The 25,449-nt window shown below is 41.8% G+C and overlaps 1 protein-coding gene across 5 annotated transcripts; it reads right to left on the bottom strand.

The window, feature by feature from the left end:
• Window positions 1–443: 443 nt before the first annotated feature.
• Window positions 444–25,137, bottom strand: atf7b (activating transcription factor 7b). 5 transcript variants are annotated; one of them, XM_061875184.1, is made up of 12 exons: window positions 25,042–25,137; window positions 22,507–22,568; window positions 22,282–22,378; window positions 22,075–22,202; window positions 21,806–21,952; window positions 21,551–21,702; window positions 15,148–15,244; window positions 14,908–15,027; window positions 14,674–14,823; window positions 11,624–11,812; window positions 4,487–4,592; window positions 444–4,350 (listed from the first exon to the last, which is right to left on the bottom strand). In XM_061875184.1, exons 2-12 carry the CDS (start codon window positions 22,552–22,554, stop codon window positions 4,115–4,117), a joined length of 1,470 nt encoding a protein of 489 aa, XP_061731168.1. In that variant the 5' UTR covers window positions 22,555–22,568; window positions 25,042–25,137; the 3' UTR covers window positions 444–4,114. The 5 variants fall into 5 exon arrangements, with proteins under 5 accessions (XP_061731168.1, XP_061731167.1, XP_061731165.1 ...); XM_061875183.1 differs by having other exon boundaries at window positions 25,009–25,115; XM_061875181.1 differs by lacking the exon at window positions 25,042–25,137 and adding an exon at window positions 23,623–24,979.
• Window positions 25,138–25,449: the final 312 nt, after the last annotated feature.

Genomic DNA, 25,449 nt, shown 5'->3' on the forward strand with positions numbered 1-25,449 from the left:
TGCGATCCCAAGAATCGATATTGAATCGAACCATGGGACACCCAAAGATTCGCAGCCCTAATAGCAGGCAAACAAAACAAAACAAAACAAAAAAATATAATACAATATGAGAAATTGCAACAAAACGTTATGTAAACAGGACCAGAAATAGAAAAGAAAAAAATAGTTAAAAGAAAATTAAAAAGATCAATAAATAAAATAGAAATTCATCAAACAAAATCAAAGCTATTACATACTGATACCAAACAAATACAGGGACAGTATTCTTTTTACTCACATATTTTTTTAAAGATCATTTGATTGCCTTTGGGATTTTGCCTTTAAAGTTGATTCTGATTAGTGTCAGAATAAAATAGTGGACAAATAAAACAAAAAATCTGTAATATATAAATACAACAATTAACGATTAAATGCTTTTGTGATTGAAAACACGTTGAAAACACTTTTGTTTCTCCATTAAGTTATTTTATTTTCCCAAGACAATGTATTCATTTGCCTATACACACATATTTCTCCCATCTTGAGGCCTGAGTATCCGAGCAACTCCCTCCGAACAAATATCTTCGAGAGACATTTCTCTATGTGGTTCAACCTCTGTTAAATATACAAGACTGGTTCAAAAATATTTATGACATGACGGGCGGGGCAAGTGGTTTGGGGGCACACAGACATTAAGACATTTAAAAAAAAAAAACCGAAGAGGTTGTCAAGGCGACAGTGACGAGGGGAAAACGACAAGACAGTCTTGGAAGTACAAGGCGTTAAAAAACAATCTGCAATTACAAACTGAACATTTCAAAAGAAGCACCTTGCACAAGTACTTTTGTCTACTTCATGATACAAAACCGCAAACCCAGGACAAGTGCGATGTCCGACCAACGTGCATAACCGCCGATCGCATCCATTCAAGAACACACGCATTCACATTCTGCTCGACCGCGTCGCTCTTTCAGTGACTGCGCAGAACGCAAAAAGCATTGAGACTTAATATAAAAATATATTGCACAACTCTTTGCTCAAATGAAATGCATTCAATCCGCTAGTTCTCAATCCAATTGTTTTAAAAGGGCATCTAAAGCTAACCGTTACCCCATGAGTCATCAAGGTGGTGTTGTAAAATGGCTAAAATGCCACTCGGTGTGATGAATTAAGTGGTTTACCTCAACCTTGAATAATCCATTCGGTCTATATGGTTTTATATATTATTTATGTCTAATAGAACACTCTGAGGGGGAGGATTGTTGAAGATGAAAGCGGTCTGGCAACACTCAGCGGGCTTGTAAAGCACTAAAATAAATGTTATTCAGGAACAATTACTCCAAGTATGAAATACACTGCCAGGCCCAAATTTGACAGGTTAGTGTAAGACAACTGATATGTGGGGTACAGCAGGACTTGTGGATCGTTAAGTTAGTTTCCTAAAGTGTCAAATGACATGAAAGGGTGGCTAGATTCATCTTGAAAAAAAAGTATCAAAATGGTTTTAAATAATGGCTAAATAAGTGTTGGCAACCCGGATTTCTCCTACCACGTCGTCTTATTCTCCGGCAGACCAAGTGCTTATCATTCGTTCGAAGAAAGGTAGTTACAATGCATGCCGCCACCTATTGTATGGGCCAGTTGTAAGAACAAAGATACATTCGCGAACACTCCCATAAAAGTGAGTTTATAAGCCAGGGTGAAAATGTAGCTTCAATTAATGCATGAGAAACACTGGAATTAATCTCATCCAGTAAGTAGGGTGTTAAAGAAAATGTTGGGTGATACAATCAAGTTTTATTGAAAGAATGTACAAGTGAAAATCTAAGCAACAGTGCTGCGATGAGTGGCGACTTGTCCAGGGTGTACGCCGCCTTCCGCCCGATTGTAGCTAAGATAGGCACCAGCGCCCCCCGCGACCCAAAAGGGAAAAAGCGGTAGTAAATGGATGGATGAATAAGCAACAGTGAGCAAACATAAACATGATAATATTGTAGGCTGCTCTTATGTCTGCACACAAATGATTGATTGTGACGTAGACACGAGACCTGTGTTTTGGAATTAAAGCTAAAGGCGATCCAACTAAATTACTGTCAATATTTGGGCCAGCCAGTGTCCAAATTTTACAAAAAACGTACTATTTAGCATTTTGTTAAAAGGCTAAAAGTCAATTCAGTGTAGATATGCTATGAAAACAAACAGCTTGCATCTCTGCATCTCCTCCACATCTCTCTAGTGCAGGGGTCACCAACCTTTTTGAAACCAAGAGCTACTTCTTGGGTACTGATTAATGCGAATTATTTAATTCATTAATTAATGCTACCAGTTTGATACGCACTTAAATAAATTGCCAGAAATAGCCAATTTGCTCAATTTTCCTTTAATAAATAAATCTATATATATATTTGAAAAATGGGTATTTCTGTCTGTCATTCCATTTTTTTTTCCTTTACGGAAGGTTTTTTGTAGAAAATAAATGATGAAAAAACACTTAATTGAACAGTTTAAAAGAAGAGAAAACTAAAAAAAAAAATGAAAATTTAATTTTGAAACATAGTTTATCTTCAATTTTGACTCTTTAAAATTCAAAATTCTACCAAAGAAAATGAAGAGAAAAACTAGCTAATTCGAATATTTTTGAAAAAATGAAAAACATTATTTATGGAACATTGTTTAGTAATTTTTCCTGATTAATATTGAAATTTTGATGACATGTTTTAAATAGGTTAAAATCCAATCTGCACTTTGTTAAAAATATATAACAAATTGGACCAAGCTATATTTCTAACAAAGACAAATCATTATTTCTTCTAGATTTTCCAGAACAATAATTTTAAAATAAATTCAAAAGACTTTGAAATAAGATTTAAATTAGATTCTACAGATTTTCTAGATGTGCCAGAATAATTTTTTTGAATTTTAATCATAATAAATCTGAAGTAATATTTCACAAATATTCTTCGACGAAAAAACAGAAGCTAAAATGAAGAATTAAATAAAAATGTATTTATTATTCTTTACAATAAAATAGAAAAAAATACTTGAACATTGATTTAAATTGTCAGGAAAGAAAAGAAAGGAATTTAAAAGGTAACAAGTTTTGTGTGTTTAAAAATCCTAGAATCATTTTTAAGGTTGTATTTTTTCTCTAAAATTGTCTTTCTGAAAGTTATAAGAAGCAAAGTAAAAAAATAAATGAATTTATTTAAACAAGTGAAGACCAAGTCTTTAAAATATTTTCTTGGATTTTCAAATTCTATTTGAGTTTTGTCTCTTGGAATTAAAAATGTCGAGCGAAGCGAGACCAGCTTGCTAGTACATAAATACAATTTAAAAAATACAGGCAGCTCACTGGTAAGTGAGACTATTTAAGCTATTTTTGGAATAGGCCAGCGGGCGACTCATCTGGTCCTTACGGGCTACCTGGTGCCCGCGGGCACCGCGTTGGTGACCCCTGCTCTAGTGTGCAGGAGACGAAGCATGTTATCATTATAAATGATTTCTCATTAAAATGCTCTTTTTGCTGCAACTTTCTTGATTAATATTTTTGTATATACCCCGGTGCCAATTAAAAACAAGCTGCACTTTGGATATCCCTGGTGTAGATAGTTAAAAAGGAGAGAGAAATGCTTTAAAAACAAAGCAGAAAGTGACAACAGTCTGCATTGAGCCACCCGCACTTCAGCGGAAGGTCACCGCATTAGTAAAACATTGTTGGGCGTGTGCTAACAGGTTGGTGTGTGTATGTGTGTGTGTGTGTGTGTGTGTGTGGGGGGGGGGGAGATTGCTAATTCTTTATAATTTAGTTTTTGGGCCACACAGAGACAGGCACTGGATTTCGTGTGGGATTGATAAAAGTGAGCTTTAAAGATTTTTCTTTCATACTTCTCATTCAAACAAGAACTTTTGAACAGGAGCCCACATCTCCCAGAGTGTTTTCCCTATTTACAGACACGGAGACAGTATGGGCTAGCGGCAGCCCGATGTCTTTGTGTGATTATCATTGGCGTGATGGGAGGCGAGGGTCCTAGTCTGAGGGTGTGGGAGTGATGGAGGCTCCCTCCGTTATACCGTCCTGCAACTGTCCGGCCTCCGAATGCCACTCGAGTCTATACTGGCTACCTGCGTCGGCACATCATCTCGGTGTTGACTGGGACTGCGTCACCATGACGACCCCTCCGGGCTGGCCCGATCCCATGCCAGCCAAGACTGACATAGCCACCGCTTCTGCGGCGCGGACGCTCATGCCGTTGATGGTGGGCCCCGGGCTGGAGGGCGGAGCGGCGGGCGACGACCCGTGTTGGATAACAGCTGCTGGGGATCCGATGGGCTCGGCGGAGGTCTCTCGAGAGGCTTCCTCTCCTCCTGCAGCTGAAGGCAGAAAAAGAAACATTCACCCTTAAGAGAGGTGAGCGGGTAAGGAGAACACATTAGATGGATGAGATGATAGATGGATCCTACATAGCACACAGTGTTGGATGACTGGTGGCGGGAGTGGAAGGTTTACCTAAGAAAGCGGCTTTCTTCTGCATAACAGTGACGGGGCAATCTTTGTGGGCCAGGAGGAGCTGCTTCAGCTGAGCCACCTCGTTCCTCAGCAGTGTTACTTCATTCTGCCAAAAACAAAAAACAAAAGGCAGACAATGATTACTATAAAATCTGAAACATGCTATGTTTTTTCAATCATCACCTTGGGCTCAAGTGCAAGCATTTTATTGAATGCTTGGATTCACATAACATCATGTCTTGGCTTTTAACACTGTGATATCCATCCTGCAATGGCGCCCCATTATGGACCTGCTGTGAACCTGTTTTTATGTTTTATTTATTTATTTTTTATGATGTTCTGTTTGTGTTGTTTGCTCGATCCTCGTATTATCTTTTAACCTGCCCATTGTACAAGCACTTTGCCTACCCCTGTGGTAAATTTTAAATGTGCTTTATAAATAAAGTTGATTTGATTTGCTCATTTGATATGCGTGGTGGTCAGTCCAGCGTATGTTCTCAATGTGTACTGTGCCATTTCACCTTTTTCGAAGAAAAGTGCCAAATAATCCCGTTGTTTTAGGCTGTTGGAGCCGTTAAAATCGCTAAATGGATAAAAGTTTCTTCAGAGTTCCTCAAGGGGCAATCAAAAAGGGCGGAAGAGTGCAAGATTTTACCAAATGACAAACGAGTAGAGCAGCACACACTCCAGTCCAAGGGAGCGAAGTCGAAGAACGCACAACTTTGCAGTGATCTCTTCGTTAAAGGTTGGTTTGATATACTTTTAACGTTAAGTGTCTCTCATTTAGCTATTATCTTGATATTGCTTGTATTTATGAAACATATTTTTGCTGTAAATGTTTTGTAAAGCACAAACTCGGCGAGACAAAAAAAAAAGCAATTGTGAGCAAAACCTGAAATAGTAAGCTTTTACCAAAGGCAATGATCATAACTGAGGCTTTCAGCACAAACACAATGTTGACTTCTGTAGTTTATATATTCAAAAAGATGGCGAAGACATACTCTTAAATGCTGCTTGTAACAACAGACATGGCAGTAGACGCGAAGTTAAATCATGAAGTGCAACCTTACCCGAGCAAAAACGATGCATGTTTATCCAGGAGAGTCTTGATACTCATTTCCTTACCCAGCCACACACAAATAAGTTGTAGACCTCCATGCTTTTGCAAGATTCCATCTGTTTTGTCGTGTAGAATGATGTCTGGAGCACCAGATAGTTTGATATGCCTGGGAATGCAACCGATGGATAATCCTTGATATCAGTCAACAAACCTTTATTTTTCCAAGTATAGGGATCTATTCCTTTGAACAGTAACATTTTTTGCTCGTATCTGCTTTTTGCAGAAAGATTTAGGCCCCTGGCATACTCAGCGTTTAGAAAACTGGAAAGTGACGACTTGAGGACTAAAGCAATCTGTGATTTCATCATGAAGATGACGACGCTCGACGACCAGCCCTAAACCATCGTCTGAAATACTGGATTTTGTCAGGACAAATCTACATATACACTTTGTTTGAAGTCCTAACCACCAAGTGTGCACAAACTAAACTTAAAGGGGAACTGCACTTTTTTGGGGAATTTTGCCAATCGTTCACAATCTTTATGAGTAGGGATGTCCCATAATATCGGACTGCCAATATTATCGGCCGATAAATGCTTTAAAATTTAATATCGGAAATGATCAGTATCAGTTTCAAAATTATCAGTATCTGTTTCAAAAAGTTACTGATAATTTTCAAACTGATACTGGTAATTTAAAAAAAAAAAATTTTTTTATCAGTATCTGTTTCAAAAAGCTCCTCTCAGAGCTGCAACCTTATCGTGGTAGAGGAGTTTGCGTGTCCCAATGATCCTAGGAGCTATGTTGTCCGGGGGCATAAAGCCCCCTGGTAGGGTCTCCCAAGGCAAACAGGTTCTAGGTGAGGGATCAGACAAAGAGCAGCTCGAAGACCTTTATGAAGAAGAAAAATTATGGACCCAGATTTCCCTCGCCCGGACGCGGGTCACCGGGGCACCCCTCTGGAGCCAGGCCCGGAGGTGGGGCACGATGGCGAGCGCCTGGTGGCCGGGCCTGTTCCCATGGGGCCCGGCCGGGCACAGCCCGAAGAGGCAACGTGGGTCACCCCTCCAATGGGCTCACCACCCATAGCAGGGGCCATAGAGGTCGGGTGCAATGTGAGCTGGGCGGCGGCCGAAGGCAGGGCACTTGGCGGTCCGATCCTCGGCTACAGAAGCTAGCTCTTGGGACGTGGAACGTCACGTCACTGGGGGGGAAAGAGCCTGAGCTAGTGCGCGAAGTCGAGAAATTCCGGCTGGATATAGTCGGACTCACTTCGATGCACAGCAAGGGCTCTGGAACCACTTCTCTCGAGAGGGATTGGACCCTTTTCCACTCTGTCGTTGCCGGCAGTGAGAGGCGACGGGCTGGGGTGGCAATTCTTGTTTCCCCCCGGCTCAAAGCCTGTACGTTGGAGTTCAACCCGGTGGACGAAAGGGTAGCCTCCCTCCGCCTTCGGGTGGGGGGACGGGTCCTGACTGTTGTTTGTGCTTATGCACCAAACAGCAGTTCAGAGTACCCACCCTTTTTGGGAACACTCAAGGGAGTACTGGAAAGTGCACCCCCGGGTGATTCCCTTGTCCTACTGGGAGACTTCAACGCTCACGTTGGCAACGACAGTGAAACCTGGAGAGGCGTGATTGGGAAGAATGGCCGCCCGGATCTGAACCCGAGTGGTGTTTTGTTATTGGACTTTTGTGCTCGTCACGGTTTGTCCATAACAAACACCATGTTCAAACATAAGGGTGTCCATATGTGCACTTGGCACCAGGACACCCTAGGCCGCAGTTCCATGATCGACTTTGTAGTTGTGTCATCGGATTTGCGGCCTCATGTTTTGGACACTCGGGTGAAGAGAGGGGCGGAGCTTTCTACCGATCACCACCTGGTGGTGAGTTGGCTGCGATGGTGGGGGAGGATGCCGGACAGACCTGGGAGGCCCAAACGCATTGTGAGGGTCTGCTGGGAACGTCTGGCAGAGTCTCCTGTCAGACAAAGTTTCAATTCCCACCTCCGGAAGAACTTTGAACATGTCACGAGGGAGGTGCTGGACATTGAGTCCGAGTGGACCATGTTCCGCACCTCTATGGTTGAGGCGGCAGATCGGAGCTGTGGCCGCAAGGTAGTTGGTGCCTGTCGGGGCGGCAATCCTAAAACCCCTTGGTGGACACCAGCGGTGAGGGATGCCGTCAAGCTGAAGAAGGAGTCCTATCGGGTCTTTTTGGCTCATAGGACTCCGGAGGCAGTGGACAGGTACCGACAGGCCAAGCGGTGTGCAGCTTCAGCGGTCGCGGAGGCAAAAACTCGGACATGGGAGGAGTTCGGGGAAGCCATGGAAAACGACTTCCGGACGGCTTCGAAGCGATTCTGGACCACCGTCCGCCGCCTCAGAAAGGGGAAGCAGTGCACTATCAACACCGTGTATGGTGCGGATGGTGTTCTGCTGACCTCAACTGCGGATGTTGTGGATAGGTGGAAGGAATACTTCGAAGACCTCCTCAATCCCACCAACACGTCTTCCTATGAGGAAGCAGTGCCTGGGGAATCTGTGGTGGACTCTCCTATTTCTGGGGCTGAGGTCGCTGAGGTAGTTAAAAAGCTCCTCGGTGGCAAGGCCCCAGGGGTGGACGAGATCCGCCCGGAGTTCCTTAAGGCTCTGGATGCTGTGGGGCTGTCTTGGTTGACAAGACTTTGCAGCATTGCGTGGACATCGGGGGCGGTACCTCTGGATTGGCAGACCGGGGTGGTGGTTCCTCTCTTTAAGAAGGGGGACCGGAGGGTGTGTTCCAACTATCGTGGGATCACACTCCTCAGCCTTCCCGGTAAGGTTTATTCAGGTGTACTGGAGAGGAGGCTACGTCGGATAGTCGAACCTCGGATTCAGGAGGAACAGTGTGGTTTTCGTCCTGGTCGTGGAACTGTGGACCAGCTCTATACTCTCGGCAGGGTTCTTGAGGGTGCATGGGAGTTTGCCCAACCAGTCTACATGTGCTTTGTGGACTTGGAGAAGGCATTCGACCGTGTCCCTCGGGAAGTCCTGTGGGGAGTGCTCAGAGAGTATGGGGTATCGGACTGTCTTATTGTGGCGGTCCGTTCCCTGTACGATCAGTGCCAGAGCTTGGTCCGCATTGCCGGCAGTAAGTCGAACACATTTCCAGTGAGGGTTGGACTCCGCCAAGGCTGTCCTTTGTCACCGATTCTGTTCATAAGGTTTATGGACAGAATTTCTAGGCGCAGTCAAGGCGTTGAGGGGTTCCGGTTTGGTAACCGCAGGATTAGGTCTCTGCTTTTTGCAGATGATGTGGTCCTGATGGCTTCATCAGACCGGGATCTTCAGCTCTCGCTGGATCGATTCGCAGCCGAGTGTGAAGCGACCGGAATGAGAATCAGCACCTCCAAGTCCGAGTCCATGGTTCTCGCCCGGAAAAGGGTGGAATGCCATCTCCGGGTTGGGGAGGAGACCCTGCCCCAAGTGGAGGAGTTCAAGTACCTAGGAGTCTTGTTCACGAGTGAGGGAAGAGTGGATCGTGAGATCGACAGGCGGATCGGTGCGGCGTCTTCAGTAATGCGGACGTTGTACCGATCCGTTGTGGTGAAGAAGGAGCTGAGCCGGAAGGCAAAGCTCTCAATTTACCGGTCGATCTACGTTCCCATCCTCACCTATGGTCATGAGCTTTGGGTCATGACCGAAACGATAAGATCACGGGTACAAGCGGCCGAAATGAGTTTCCTCCGTCGTGTGGCGGGGCTCTCCCTTAGAGATAGGGTGAGAAGCTCTGCCATCCGGGAGGGACTCAAAGTAAGGCCGCTGCTCCTTCACATGGAGAGGAGCCAGATGAGGTGGTTCGGGCATCTGGTCAGGATGCCACCCGAACGCCTCCCTAGGGAGGTGTTTAGGGCACGTCCAACCGGTAGGAGGCCACGGGGAAGACCCAGGACACGTTGGGAAGACTATGTCTCCCGGCTGGCCTGGGAACGCCTCGGGATCCCCCGGGAAGAGCTAGACGAAGTGGCTGGGGAAAGGGAAGTCTGGGTTTCCCTGCTTAGGCTGTTGCCCCCGCAACCCGACCTCGGATAAGCGGAAGATGATGGATGGATGTTTCAAAAAGTAAAATGTATGACTATTTAAAACGCCCTTGTGTACACGGAAGTGGAGAGAAGTTCAGAGCGCCAATAAACCTTAAAGGCACTGCTTTTGCATGCCGGCCCAGTCACATAATATCTACGGCTTTTCACACACACAAATGAATGCAAGGCATACTTGATCAACAGCCACACAGGTCACACTGAGGGTGGCCGTACAAACAACTTTAACACTGTTACAAATATGTGCCACACTGTGAACCCACACCATACAAGAATGACAAACACATTTCGGGAGAACATCCGCACCGTAACACAACAAACACAACAGAACAAATACCCAGAACCCCTTGCAGCACTAACTCTTCAGGGACGCTACAATATAGACCCCCGCTACCACCTACTCTCCCTCCCCAACCTCAACCTCCTCATGCTCTCTCAGGGAGCGCATGTCCCAAATTCCAAGCTGCTGTTTTGAGGCTTGTTAAAAAAAAAATAATGCACTTTGTGACTTCAATAATAAATATGGCTGTGTCAAGTTGGCATTTTTTTCCATAACTTGAGTTGCTTTTATATGGAAAACCTTGTTACATTGTTTAATGCATTCAGCGGGACATCGCAAAAAATATTTGGCATAATAATGTGTTAATTCCCCGACTGTATATATCGGTATCAGTTGATATCGGTATAGGTAATTAAGGGTTGGACCATATCGGAATATAGTCAAAAAAGCCATTATTGGACATCTCTAATTATGAGAGACAAGAAGACTAAAGTTTGTTTTTTTTGTGTCCTACCATATAAAAATTGTCTCGTTCTACGTGGCTAGCAATGCAGCTAATGGGAGTAATCAATTCAATGTCAAAATCCCTTTAAAATGCATTCAAAAACAGTCAATACCTAATTTACGTTCCGTAACCTGTATAACTAAGGTGTAACAACATTGTTAATGTAGAGCGAACACTGAGGAACTCTTTTATCTATCATAGGTTAACACATCGGTGTGCTTTGGTATTTGCCATAAACTCTAACTACGGCAAGAGATAAGCTAGCTTCTACAACAACTTTATACATGTTTGGGTGTGTAGTGCACAACACTGCGATACAACAATCATATTACATTGTCTGTAAAGTATTAGCCCACATTTCATATTTTGTTTGTACTCAGCTAAGCAAAGCAGACAGCGTATGTACTGTAGTTGTAATGACACGCATAGTGTGCTGCGTGTATTATGAGCGATATTAAACTGACTCACTCAATGGGACAGTTGTTCGTCTGGTCCAGCTGGCCGGAGATGTTTCCTGTTGATTTTGTGTGAACAATCCATTTATGTCGAGTTCCACATTTATAGCAACAAAATTGATTTAATCCCTCTCTCCCGGCTTCCGTCTGCACCAACGTCTCACTCTTGCTTCTATAAGCAGCAGCATATTTAGCTTCAAAAGTTTAAGGTTGTGAACTATTTTTTCCAAAAATAGTAGCCTTCGTTGTCTGTTACCAAGTCTGCCATGATTAGAAAACACACTTGTGTTTGATTCCGGAAGTAGGAACACATTTGTTGCCAGAGGTCAGACGTGTGCTGCTATGGAAATAGAAATCAATGCACGGAATATATCATTAAAATGAACAAAATACAGTTAATATTGAACAAATTACATACTGTTATGTATGTTCCTACATTATATAAAGACTTTCACTGTATATAGAAAATGTTGCTAGAGGGTTTTGAAATTTTTATAGAGGGTTTTGAAGTCTACAATGGTGACTTCCATTACCCGCATCTTTCAAGTATTTTAAATGATCTTTAAAACCGTAAAAAAACAGAAAAGAAGTGTGTTCTGTTTCAAAATGAGTTTGAACGATAGGCAAAACTCCGAAAGAAGTGCAGTTCCCCTTTAAATCTAAATGTAAATAAAATAGATACAAATTAGTTATCGGTATCGGCCTTGATAAACCAGAGGTTATCTGTACATCTCTAAAATCCACCCAAGCTCACCGTTAGCGAGATGTTCATGCTGGCGAGATCATCCGCCTTCTTTTCCAAAGAGTTCACCCACAGCTTTCGCTTCTGCCTGCAGCGTGAAGCAGCTGCTCGGTTCCTCTCCAGAAAACGCTGCCTCCTCTCGTCGGGGTCCATCTCGGAGGCTCGCCGCCGCCGGCCCCCGGTTGGCTGTGCAGGGGACACCTGAGGACGAGGAACGCCTTCTGAATTGTCGCTTTTACTAAGCAGTATAGTCTAATAGGAAGGTTGTAACTGTACATGTTTTCCTCATTTAATTTTTCTGTGTGGAACATTCAGTGTGTGAGTGTATGTTTGAATGGGCGAATGTTGAAATACTGTCAAAGCGCTTTGGGCTCCTTAAAAAGGGGTAGAAAAGCGCTATACAAGTACAACCCATTTACCATTTAGAGACGTATTGCATCCGCACACGGTATACGCTGAGTAAGTGATAGGAAGTGTTTCTCACATCACATGACTACACAATAAAAAAAATTAGAGGAACATTTATGTCGACACTCCTGGCTGACTCACGTTGAAATAAGCAGTTGTTGCTGAAACTTTGTTTCTTCTGTTGTTTTAATTAGCGGATATGTGATTGGGTCGGGCTGATATTTTGCCTCTTTAACTGATTGGTTATCGGCTGATGAACTGACAAGTCCGCCCAATCTTTACCACAGCTGTGTCCTATTGTTTACGTGGCTAAAGATTGTACTCACCTGAAATATTCCTTTAAAAAAAGAGATGCACGCTCAGAAATCACATTATGGAGAAGTCTGATCTACAAAATTTGCAAGCAGCATACCCCTTCCCCTTTGAGCTGTCCTGGATGAACTGATTTTTTTTTTTTCCCAATCATTTTGGAACTTGCAAGCGTACTTCTTCTTACTCGTCGTCGCCATGTCTTTTCTTAGTTCTTCGGCCTCGTCTCTTATTTTTTTGGACATTACTACTTGCCGTGGTTTTGAAGCAATGCATGATGGTAATCCGGGTGTTGTGTGTCAGTGTGTTAACGCGCCAGCTAGAATAAACACACGCTGACAATAAATAGCTCCATGCCTGCCTACTTTATGGGTTATAGATAAACTTATGGATAACGGAGACATATATAATAGTCTCCTTTTCAGGCGAGAGAGGACGCTAAAGGCAGTGCCTTTAACCTCTTAAGGCCCAAGCTGTTTGTTGACATGATATTTTTTATTTCTCTTTGATGTTTGGGTTTATAGGACCCTAATTAGAACAAAAACTAAAAATCATATTTTTATATGATGTACTTATTAGTCCATAAGTAACAAATGTGTACTTCATGTGTAGTGACATGCTAGTTTTGATTTTTACACTTTTTTTTTCAAATTCCATTGTATGCTATACTATTCTGACACCAGTCGACATATGACCCCAATTCAGTAGTGTACACAATTTTGGAAATAAGAGCTAAAACGGTGCTGTCCACGCATGTGGTCACTAAGACCTTTAGAGGTTAAGGCACGCCCCCAATATTGTTGTCCAGGTGGAAATCGGGAGAAATTCGGGAGAAAGTTTGCCCCGGTAGATTTTCGGGAGGGGCACTGAAATTCGGGAGTCTCCCGGGAAAATCGGGAGGGTTGGCAAGTATGGCCAGAAAACCGACTCGAATTTGAGAGCAAGCTGCAACGAGCGTGACGTCTGGAATCTGTTTCTAAAATCCTAATCCTCAACACCATGGCAGAAATTAAACTAAGTTTCTTCCAAGAGCATGATCACTAGAAGACGAAAGGGAAATAAATGGCTTAGCATGCTACACACACAGGCACATGCAGAGAGAGAGAGAGAGAGACAGAGACACAAACTCACACACACACACACACACACACACACACACACCAGGACAACACGAGAGGCTAACTGCTAAAGCGTCAAGTGAGCTACAGGTGATCGATCTAGACATCGATACCGCTTATAACTACTATGGTATCAGTATATACGCTAAATGATGCTAAAGTGATTAGATTGATATTTTTCTTTTTCTTGTTCTTATTACGAAATTGTTTAGTTAGTTTTTTTATTGTTTACAAACCCAGAGAGTAAATCTCTGGATACATTACTGCTTTGAGAACAAACCCCAAATGATTTAAATGGGAGACAATAGTATTTTTGCTTTTGTTTACTTACTGTGCTCTAGACACTTTTGTTAAAAAACATTGTGTAGCACTCACTACCACAGATTAAATGTTTAATCACCTATATATGCAGTACTAGCGAATACTACATTTAATAAGACAGCTGCATTTGGGCGGAAGGCGGGGTTACAGCCTGGACAAGTCGCCACCTCATCACAGGGCCAACACAGACAGAGACAACATTTACACTCACATTCCCACACTAGGGCCAATTTGGTGTTGCCAATCAACCTATTCCCAGGTGCATGTCTTTGGAGGGGGGAGAAACCGGAGTACCCGAAGGGAACCCACGCAGTCACGGGGAGATGGTGCAAACTCCACACAGAAAGATCCCGAGCCCGGGATTGAACTCAGGACTACTCAGGACCTTTGTACTGTGAAGCACATGCACTAACCCCTGTCCTACCGTGCTGCCCATTTAAGAAGACAAACTTAATAAAAAATTTGTTTTTGTGTTTACTTACTTTGCTGCTGCAAAACATTTTCAGTTCTATAACCTATTGCCAAAGTGTCAGGTCAAGGCTTGAAATCAGATAAGATCTGAGGCCAAAAAAATCTGATTAGAGGCTAAAATTGATGATCAAGACATATGTAGTTTTGGTATGTTTTATACACTTGAACGGTAATAAGTTAGTCATAAGAGCACTGTGGACCAAGACTTGATGAATTGGTCGACATAAACACAAAGCCCAGTCTTTGGCTACCGAGAGTCACAATTAGCGACAGTGCCAAAGCTTGAAAAGCCTCTTCAAGATACAGTACCTCAATAGAGTTAGAAATGTAATGTTAATATCAGCGGGGCACTAATGAATCTACCTGTACATGTAAATACATGTTCTGTATTTAAATACCGTCTGCGGCCAACAGCGATATGATATTATTTAGTACCTGTGGTTGGGCAGGTGATGGTGCATCTGAATTTTGAGTGGGCTGCTGGCCGTGTTCCTGCCTCTGGGGAACAGCTGGGAAGGATCCCGCCCCCCCGCTACCGCCTTCGTGCGCTCCTATGCCTTGATTACTCAGGGCTGCTTTCAAACGCTGCAGACATACAGACATGCGACAGGCTGGGTCCAACAAATCACACGAACTGGCGAAGGAGGCTTACGTGATGACTAATCTTACCATCTTGGTCTCAGATTGCAGATGATACCCTGAAGGTGAAGATGAACCGCTGCTGGCCCCGCCCACTTGGGGACCTGGGATCCCAGGGATGTTGGGCACAGTTTTGCCAGGTCTTGCCAGCTTTACATAGCAAAAAGACATGGGAGCCATATCCATATTACATGACACACAGCAATAAAATAACATTATTTCACAGTTTGTTTGTCTCTTGCTTGAGGACACTTTAAAATGAAGACTTACAGATATGACTGAAGTCAGCTGAACAGGACTGGGCAGAAGAGGGACTGTCTGCCCGTTAGCAAGGTGCCTTACTAGCGGATATGAACCTGTTGGTGAGCTGTGGACAATAAAATACATTGTTTACTCCACCCTGAAGACATTTATACATCAAGATTTAAAGAACCTAATGAATTGCATATTTTTTAACACGAGGCAAATACCTACACAATACCTGGCAATAATTTGACCAGGACATCCTCAATTTTGGAAAAATTATATGCATTTTTTTGTTTTTGTTTTACTATTTTTTTCCAACAAAAACAAAGAAAGAATTGTGTTAATATAGTTAACACAAAATTAGTTGCATTTAGAATAAAATGACCTTTCTATAGTTTGTTTAAAGTCGCATGCGCTGAAATAAATTAAATGAATAAGAACAAGAAAATTGGAAATATTATTGCTGTCCTTCAACCAATAAGAAACTTTCATTTACTAAAAATTAGGGCTGTCCAACGATTACAAATATTTTACTGATTAATCGCATTTTTTTCAGTTAACTCTAAATTAATCTCGATGATAGCAGATAGGTATCATTTTTCACCATTAAGTATTTCCTAGACAGATAATTTTTGTGGTGGGGTCGCTATCCCGGCTGTAATCTGTGATTTTTCTAACTGAATAAATGCTTCTGATATTCTGTACATTACATGATGTACAAGTTATTGGTCTTCATATTGCTGCATGAAAATGTTTTAACCTTCTCTATTAATTAATCAAATGTAATATTGAGCCTGCTAATCATTATGTAATTGAGGATTTGACCTGAACATGTTATAAAATAATTCACACAATATTTCAGCCAGCAAATCCCCACCCGCCCTCATATTCCTCAACTGATGTACTAGCATTTATATAGGTGCAAATATCAAAGAAAAAACATTACAAAACATCTCTGACAAGGCATGATTGTAATGTCAGACATTTTAATTTTTTTAATGTCAGGGTTTCCCTTTAAATTGCCAAAATACCTGTGGTGGTGGGGGCGTAGTTAGGGGTGTGGTTCATATATCATTGCATTATTTGCTAAGATGCATATTTTCTTAAGAAAAGGCACAAAAAAAATGTGAATATACATTTAAAACAAATCTGTTTTTAAGTATACAGGCACAAGAAAAAGTATGTATATCATTTGGGATTACTTGGATGTGTTTCAGTCTTCACCAAAGCCACACCAATAGACAAACAGTCTGCCTGGACTAATACTGCACAAAAAATTATAGGTTTTCATCTTTTCATTGAACACAACATGTAAACATTCACAGTGCAGTGGAAAAAGTATGTGAACCCTTAGGCCAGGGGTCGGCAACCCAAAATGTTGAAAGAACCATATTGGATCAAAAAATACAAAAACAAATCTGTCTGGAGCCGCAAAAAATTCAAAGCCATATTACATAAAGATAGTGTGTCATGAGATAGAAATTGAATTAAGAGGACTTAAAGGAAACTAAATGAGCTCAAATATAGCTACAAATTAGTCATAGTGATGCATTATGTACATATAGCTAGCCTAAATAGCATGTTAGCATCGATGAGCTTGCAGTCACGCAGTGACCAAATATGTCTGATTTGCACTCCACATAAGTCAATAACATCAACAAAACTCACCTTTGTGCATTCATGCACAACGTTATAAGTTTGGTGGACAAAATGAGACAAAAAAAGAAGTGGCATAAATCACGTCCTGGAAAGTCGGAGAAAGTTATACATGTAAACAAACCACGGTGAGTTCAAGGACCGCCAAAATTAGTAGGACAAAACGTTGCTCGCTAAATACTCGAATTGGTGAAGTATGTTTAATATAATCAGTGTGCTTTATAGCAATTAGGGAGGTTTGTGTTATGTTTGTCCTCCTACAGAAACCAAATTAAAACAAAACATTTTTTTTCCCCTCATCATTTCCATTTTTCATATATTTTTGAAAAAGCTCCAGAGAGCCACTAGGGCGGCGCTAAAGAGCCGCGGGTTGCCGGCCCCTGCCCTAAGCCAATGACTTCTCCAAGAGCTAATTGGAGCCAAGACTCAGACAAGATGGAGTCTTATAAATGTGACAATATCAGTGTTGGTTAAACCTGCCCTCCCCTATAAAAAACACACACCTGTGATAAGTGTGCTGTTCTCAAGAAGAAATGCCTGAAGCTCAACAGAGGATGGGTAATCCAACAGGACAATGAACCCAAGCATAGAATTAAATCAACAACAGAATGGGTTAAACAGAAGAAAATACGCCTTATGGAGTGGCCCAGTCAGAGTCCTGACCTCAACCCGATTGAGATGCTGTGACATCACCTCAAAAGAGCGATTAACCAGACATCCCAAGAATATTGCTGCACTAAAACAGGAAAGGTCCAAAATTCCTCCTGACTGCAGGAAACATTTTGTTGAGGTTATTGCAGCCAAAGGAGGCTCAAGCAGTTATTAAATCCGAAGATTCACATACTTTTTCCACCCTGCACTGTGAATGTTTACATGTTGTGTTCAATAAAAAGACTATCGACATACTGCTGACTGCCTTTAATTTCTGTTGAGCTTTTATGTCATCTTACTTACTACAGCAGTCCCAGTAACAATCTATGTTATGTTATCACTGCACCTTAATCATAATCTGAACACAAATAAGAAGCACCACCCAAGTCATTGGTGCACGCAGCAGGTGTTTGCTGCAGGGATGACTGTTGCCTCTTCTCCCGGCGAAAAATATCTATAGTCCTTTCTTGTAGATAGAACTTGCCATAACTTTGAACCTGATATTTCCATAAGGTAGACTTTCTTTTGTCAATTTCTCCCTCGCTTGTGGCTCATCAGTAGCAAATGAGCCTAATTCCCCAGCTACGGCATGGCTCGAGTGTCAAAAAGGAAGTGTTTGCGTTAATCGCCTGATAAAAACTTAGTGCCGATATTGAAATTTTGAGTTAATGCATTATTAACATGTTAACTTTGACAGCCCTACCAAAAATAGAAGAATGATGCAAACTTGTCTGCATTGTTTCTCTATCCTAAAAAAAGAAATGAGGTACCACTTTCATCATGTAGCTTTTTTAAATTGGCCTTTGGTATATTCTAAAATTAAAATGATCAATGAGGTGTATTATTAGATATTACACTACAATTACAGTTCATATGATTTACCACATTGTCTGTATGCATGTTTGAAAACAAATGGATACCATAACACTTACTGGCTTTGTCACCTCTAACACAAAGCTATGATACGTATGTTTTGTTTGGACCTACAGTACTTCAAATTACTTTTAGCACTCTTTTAGGACAGTCCTCATATCAGGGTTTTAAAAAATGTTATTAGATCCCAGTTGTGAACTATAGGAAGTTTATTTTAATAAAATACCCCAAAAAGTTAATCTCAAGTTGTGTACATGGTATATCTGCCTTTTTGCCTTCTTGGCTGACATCTGTGATTGTGCAGCCTCCTCCGCGACCACGCCTACTTTGTTTCAAATGGTAAAAGGTTTGGTAAAGTGATAATGGATATCAGCCAACAAGAATTGGATGAGTATTAAACAATGTGGCTTCGTAATGTGCTTTTAATAAAAAAAAAAAGCTGAAAGTAGAAGAGCAGTGACCATGAGCTAGGTCTTTTGCGCCACAGACAATTCAAATTATTTTCATTTACATAAGAAATAAGAACGTTTTGAAAACCATGGTATATTATTTCATAATTATTTCAAAAATCTTTTGAGTCAGACTGTTAACTCATGTGATTAAGCACAAAAAAGTCCTGCATTGACACTCAGAGATTAATCAAGCAATTCATTTTGTGCGCACATTGTCCTTTATATTGACCGCGGATGGTTACGTAAAAGATTACGTGAAAGGCTGCATGGGATGCTATGTGCAAAGATGAGTGAGAAGACTGGTAGACATTTTTTGCTTTAAAATATACCCCAACGGAACTTCAGATAAAACTAAGGTAATTTGCATATATTTTAGCAATGAATTCTCTTACCGCAGCAGAACTAGTTTAAAATAACATCATATTTCCCCTACATGTAATTGATCGCAGCGCACTGCCACGGCAAAATAAAAGCCGCCAGACATAAAAAATGTTTTTTTTTTTTACATGACAACAAATTTAAGTTATATGTTCTATGAATGGGTGTATATAGCATGTTATTTGTGCATAACTGATGAGTGAGGCACCGAAAATTTGTCACAGACATGAAGCGACAGAAGTAAAGTATCTCCAAACACGAGTACAGTCTCCACTAACACCATAGAAAAATTACAAGATTTGTTGCTGTTTTAATAAAGAAAAAGTCACTAAAAGAATAAGAGAAGTCCCTGGAAACTTGAAAAATTCTCAAACAGAGTGTAGCGTTTGTTACATTGTACAATAAGCACAAATATGGAAAATTGGAGCAAAACAATATCGGACAAAATATATGTTAAATCCTAATTACTAATAACAGACTTGTTTTTAAAGACAGTAGGTATAACATTTCATTTAAGGTGTTTATACAAAAGCTAAGAAATGTTATGTTTTAAATTGTGTTCCTTTAATGCAGCCAAAATTAGTCTAGTTTGTTCAGACTATTTATTAAGCGTTTACTAGAGCTACCGAAATAGACAATATACGATATAAAAGATATGAATTTGAACAATGATAGAGCGTTTAATAAAATTGTCATATCGAGATAATGCATGTTTATAGCACACTCCAGCTGTGTCTTGCAAACTTGACAGCGACAAGCAAACAAACGCGTCCATAACGCAATGTACCATCCTCACAATCAGCTAAAGTCCCTCCACAGTCCAAACCCCATTCTAAGTCAGTAATCCTCACTGCCATGGCGACAAACAAACTATGGTTCTTACAAATATCATCTCAGGAGGACAAGGAATAGCTAAACATGCTACACTACACAATGTAGAAGAACATGCTAACCACAAAACTGAAGCTCTCAAATGTGAAAGAAGGTGGTTGGGTTGATAAAACTAGAGACATAAATGATACAGAGTAGTAATATCATTTCAGGTCAACACCACAGTGGCGCGATATTGTTGACTATCAAAAAATTATTTTGCCATTATCGTTATTGTTTACAAACACAAGTTATTTTGTTGTTATTTTTAAATATATATAAATTATATTCTTACACCGCCATCCTGTGTTTTATTATAATTATGATCAAACATTTAATTAGTCACTGATCTTGAAAACCTGAAGTATTGGCAATGGTATGATCAATACTGCCCCTGTAACTACTTGGTATTAGATCAAAATTAAAATCTGTGGTGTATATTACATACTTATTAACAGGAAATTAACATGGAAAACAATAAATAAAACATTCGGAAAATATTTAATGTTACTGCAGCTAAATAGGGAACCTTGTAATCAATTTTAGAATGGTTCTATTATTTATATGCCAAATATATTGTGATATATATCATTATAGTAGGAGGCTGGACTATACATTGCAATATAGATTTTAGGCCATATAGATAGATAGTTAGTACTTTGATTCCTTCAGGAGAGTTCCCTCAGAAAAATTTTAATTCCAGCAGTAGAGTACAAAATTTAAATCAAATTTAAAAAGTAAAAAATACATAAAGGGGGTATAAATGGAAATAAAATAGAAAATATCCATCCATTCATTTTCTACCGCTTATTCCCTTTGGGGTCGTGGGGGGCGCTGGCGCCTATCTCAGCTACAATCGGGCGGAAGGCGGGGACACCCTGGACAAGTCGCCACCTCATCGCAGGGCCAACAGAGATAGACAGACAACATTCACACTCACATTCACACACTAGGGCCAATTTAGTGTTGCCAATCAACCTATCCCCAGGTGCATGTTTTTGGAAGTGGGAGGAAGCCGGAGTACCCAGAGGGAACCCACGCATTCACGGGGAGAACATGCAAACTCCACACAGAAAGATCCCGAGCCTGGATTTGAACCCAGGACTGCAGGAACTTCGTATTGTGAGGCAGACGCACTAACCCCTCTTCCACCGTGAAGCCCAAAATAGAAAATAAAACAATATGAACAAAAATAAACAATAAGAATAAAAATAACAGTAAAAATGAGAATATAACAAAACTAGGCATTAGTGACAAGTTTGTTAAAATGTATTTCACTGTTATTTACCTGTTTTTTGTTGCACTTTATTTCAGTATTGTTATTGTTTTCTGTCATCCTAGTACCCTCCTCCCCTCCAGAGAGGAGTTGTACAGTCTGATGGCATGTGGGATAAAGTGTTTACCTATACAATTTAGACATTTCAACATAATTTTTACTTGCAAGTGTTTGATCAATGTGTGAATTTTCCTTTATATTGTCCACAAACGCCGTATAGATCCAAGCAATGCCACCACAAGCCTTCAACACAAAAGACACAGCAGCCTACCTGAGCTGGCGGTTGGAGGGCGGAGCCTGCGTGATGACAGACGTGGGAGATGGCAGCGTAGGGTGTAGCAAATCATTGCTATGGTGTAGAGGCAGAGAACCTGGACGCACAATGGTTGGAGTCGGGGCAGAACTTGGCTTTGTCAGAATCTCCTGTTGATTAATTAAGGAGCGTGAATTGGTTTGAGCAAAGGTATTTGCTTTTCCTTAAGTTTAAGTCCATAGCGGAGTTTGTGGTCGAGTGATGAGTTTTCACCCTGGAGTCTTTGCTGTCGTCTGACATGCAGGAGGAAGAATCTGGACTATCAGGAGGAGAAGAATCTACTTCTAAAGGATCCTCATCTTCTTCTTTTGCCGCTCTTTGGGTTTGTGGAGCTGCACCTTGTGATTGTAACGCTGCAGCCTTAAGGAGGGAGGAAGCAGATGTCCATTTGACATGTTAGAAAAATCCTGAGAAATATTGTTAGCGGACAATTTGAGCGGAAAAAGCAACTATAAAACTCCTAAGGAGCTTCTAATTCTCACCAGGTTTTTTGCCCTTTGCTCCTCATCCTGTGCTTTACAAAAGTCCTGTTCAAAGGAGTTGGCCAGCTCATTGAATAGTCCAACTTCCTCACAGTTCTTCAGGAAACGAGTGGGTGTGGGAGTCTGGTCTAAGAGTTCAAAACAAATAATCAAAGTAATCAAGTCAATCTATTTACAGCAAATACAGGCCTGGCGTAACACAAGTACCTGCTATGATGACAGAGTCTGTCCTCGCAGGACCAAATTTCAATGTCATTTCATGCTTGTGTTTATGCACAGCAAGATGATCTTCGTTGGTGAAGCCCTGCCACAAAGGAGAGCAGTGCTTAATTTGTGCACATGTCAACAAAGCTTCTGTGAGCTCGGTAGAGACGTCAATAAATATCGGACTGGAATGTCATAGAAAGCACAGTAAATATTTATGCAAACTACCTGCCCGCAGCCAGGGGCAGAACAGACAAATGGGCGGTCATCCCCCATCTCACACTGAAGTTCTGCAAAATAAAAAAATACATCACGCTTTTAAGGTGATGGTGTAGAAATGGGATGCATGCTAGAGTTTAGTGACGGGTACACATTTGGTATGTATTAGCCCCACTGACATTTAATGGCTGCGATGAGGTGGCGACTTGTCCAGGGTGTACCCCGGAATCCGCCCAATTGTAGCTGAGATAGGCACCTGCGCCCCCCACGACCCCAAAGGGAATAAGCGGTAGATAGATGGATGGATGGATGGATGGACTGACATACATTTAATGGTAAATGATCGCTTAGGGTCTAGCCTTAGATTGATATTTTTTTACTCCCCCTCCTCTCACCGAATGTTACCCTTTTCTCACTTTTAAGGAGCGCCGTAAAAATGGCTGATCCGTTGGCGGTCCCGTCATGTCTCCCTGTAACGTATGTCTGCTCTCTGCTCTTAGTGGGACTGTGCCGAAAATGTAATTTTCAGTTCTTATGTGTCTTGTGCATGTTAAGAATTGACAATAAATAATCTGAATCTTATACTGGGCAGCATGGTGGAACAGGGGTTAGTGCATCTGCCTCACAATACGAAGGTCCTGAGCAGTCCTGCGTTCAATCCTGGGCTCGGGATCTTTCTGTGTGGAGTTTGCATGTTCTCCCCGTGACTGCGTGGGTTCCCTCCAGGTACTCCGGCTTCCTCCCACCTCAAAAGACTTGCACCTGGGGGATAGGCTGATTGGCAACACTAAATTGGCCCTAGTTTGTGAATGTGAGTCTGAATGTTGTCTGTGTTGGCCCTGCGATGAGGTGGCGACTTGTCCAGGGTGTACTCCGCCTTCCGCCCGATTGTAGCTGAGATAGGCACCAGCGCCCCCCGCGACCTCAAAGGGAATAAGCGGTAGAAAATGGATGGATGTGAATGTTGTCTGTCTGTGTTGGCCCTGTGTGGCGACTTGTCCAGGGTGTTAACCGCCTTCCGCCTGATTGTAGCTGAGATAGGCTCCAGCAACCCCAAAGGGGACAAGCGGTAGGAAATGGATAGATGGATGGTCGCTTATACTGTCTAATACAGTGTTTTTTAACCTTTTTTGAGCCAAGGCACATTTTTTCCGTTGAAAAAATCCAGAGGCAGACCACCAGCGGACATCATTAAAAAACAAAACTCAGTTGACAGTAAAAAATCGTTGTTGCACTTGTTGGGTATGACTTTACAGCATAACCAAGCATGCATCGCTATAGCTCTTATCTCAAAGTAAGTGTACTGTCACCACCTGTCACATCACCCCAACTTATTTGGAGTTTATTGCTGTATTCCTGTGTGTACTGTTGTTGTTCTTGTCTTTCGCTCCTATTTTAATGGCTTTTTCTCTTTTTTTGGTATTTTCCTGTACCAACTTCATGTGTTCCTTTGTGCGATATTTCCCGCATCTACTTTGTTTTAGCAATCAAGAAAATTTTTGTTGTTTTTATAGTTCTTTGTGAGGACATTTTTGATTGTCATGTTATGTTCTGATGTACTTTGTAGACACTGTCTTTGCTCCACAGTAAGTCCTTGCTGTCGTCCAGCATTCTGTTTTTGTTTACTTTGTAGCCAGTTCAGTTTTGGTTTTGTTCTGCACAGCCTTCAATTACTTTTTCTTAGGGGCATTCACCGTTTGTTTATTTTCGGTTTAAGCATTATACTCAATTTTACCTTCACACTGCCTCCCGCTGTTTCTGACATCTACAAAGCAATCAGCACTGGCTGCCACCTACTGATATGGAAGAGTATTACACGGTTACTCTGCCGAGCTCTAGACAGCACCGACACTTAACACATCATTTGCAGACACCAAAGACTGGTTTGCAAAAATATTTTTAACCCAAATAGGTGAAATTAGATAATCTCCCACGGCATACTAGTGTGCCGCGGCACAGTGGTTGAAAAACCCTTGTCTAATATATCATCTCCTGTATATCTAAATTACGACGCCGACAGGTTAACTCATTCAGGATGCAATAGCATTTATAGTGCATTAAGTATTTTAATGATAATACCACGAGGAACAGTATATAGGAGGAGGCTTTAAAAATGGTGGGAGGTTTCACTCCAAGAGGGAAATCTTTGGCTAATTTGTGGCAGGCCCGCAGCTAGCATGACGTTCTCGCTATAGCCACAACAATCTATATTGTTACCACAGTGACAACAACGTCGTCACTACGAGCGTGAAAAGCTGCATCGCGGGCACCAGGAACGTGTCACCGGCGACCAAACACGATAACGGAGGCGGCAAATATTTCAAATATTCCCTCATGCTGACCTGCTGCTGTCAAAACGTGAGCTAAGCAGATGCTAACAGCTAGCGGAGGCTGGCTAGCTTTTGGGCTTCTGTCACGCTATAGCAGGCTAATAACGTTGTATCCAAAAATATAGTCCATAAAACAGTGAAATAAACATTAGGGGAGGTAGTGTTTTAGAAATCATATTACAATTCAGAGGACAGGATAAAGGACCGGGCTCACCGGACGATCGAGCCGCCTCGTCGCGCCCCCTCCCAGCTCTCACTTGTGCTGCGGCGGTGGAGGTGCTGTCTCCTCCTTGTTGACACTTGACATTCCCATTGCCAAGTCTCGCGAGAGTTGCTCGCCCCGTATTGTGTTACGTAAGAGGTATGAAGATGTAAGTATTCCCTTCCATTGATAAAGCTTGTATTGTTTTCAGGAAGGCTTCACGATGGCAGAGGGGTTAGTGCGTCTGCCTCACAATACAAAGGTCCTGAGTAGTCAGGGTTCAATCCCGGGCTCGGGATCTTTCTGTGTGGAGTTTGCATGTCCTCCCCATGAATGCGTGGGTTCCCTCCGAGTACTCCAGCTTCCTCCCACTTCCAAAGACATGCCCCTGGGGATAGGTTGATTGACAACACTAAATTG

Source organism: Nerophis ophidion, linkage group LG16, assembly GCF_033978795.1.
Source record: "Nerophis ophidion isolate RoL-2023_Sa linkage group LG16, RoL_Noph_v1.0, whole genome shotgun sequence".
Taxonomy (NCBI): Eukaryota; Metazoa; Chordata; class Actinopteri; order Syngnathiformes; family Syngnathidae; genus Nerophis; species Nerophis ophidion.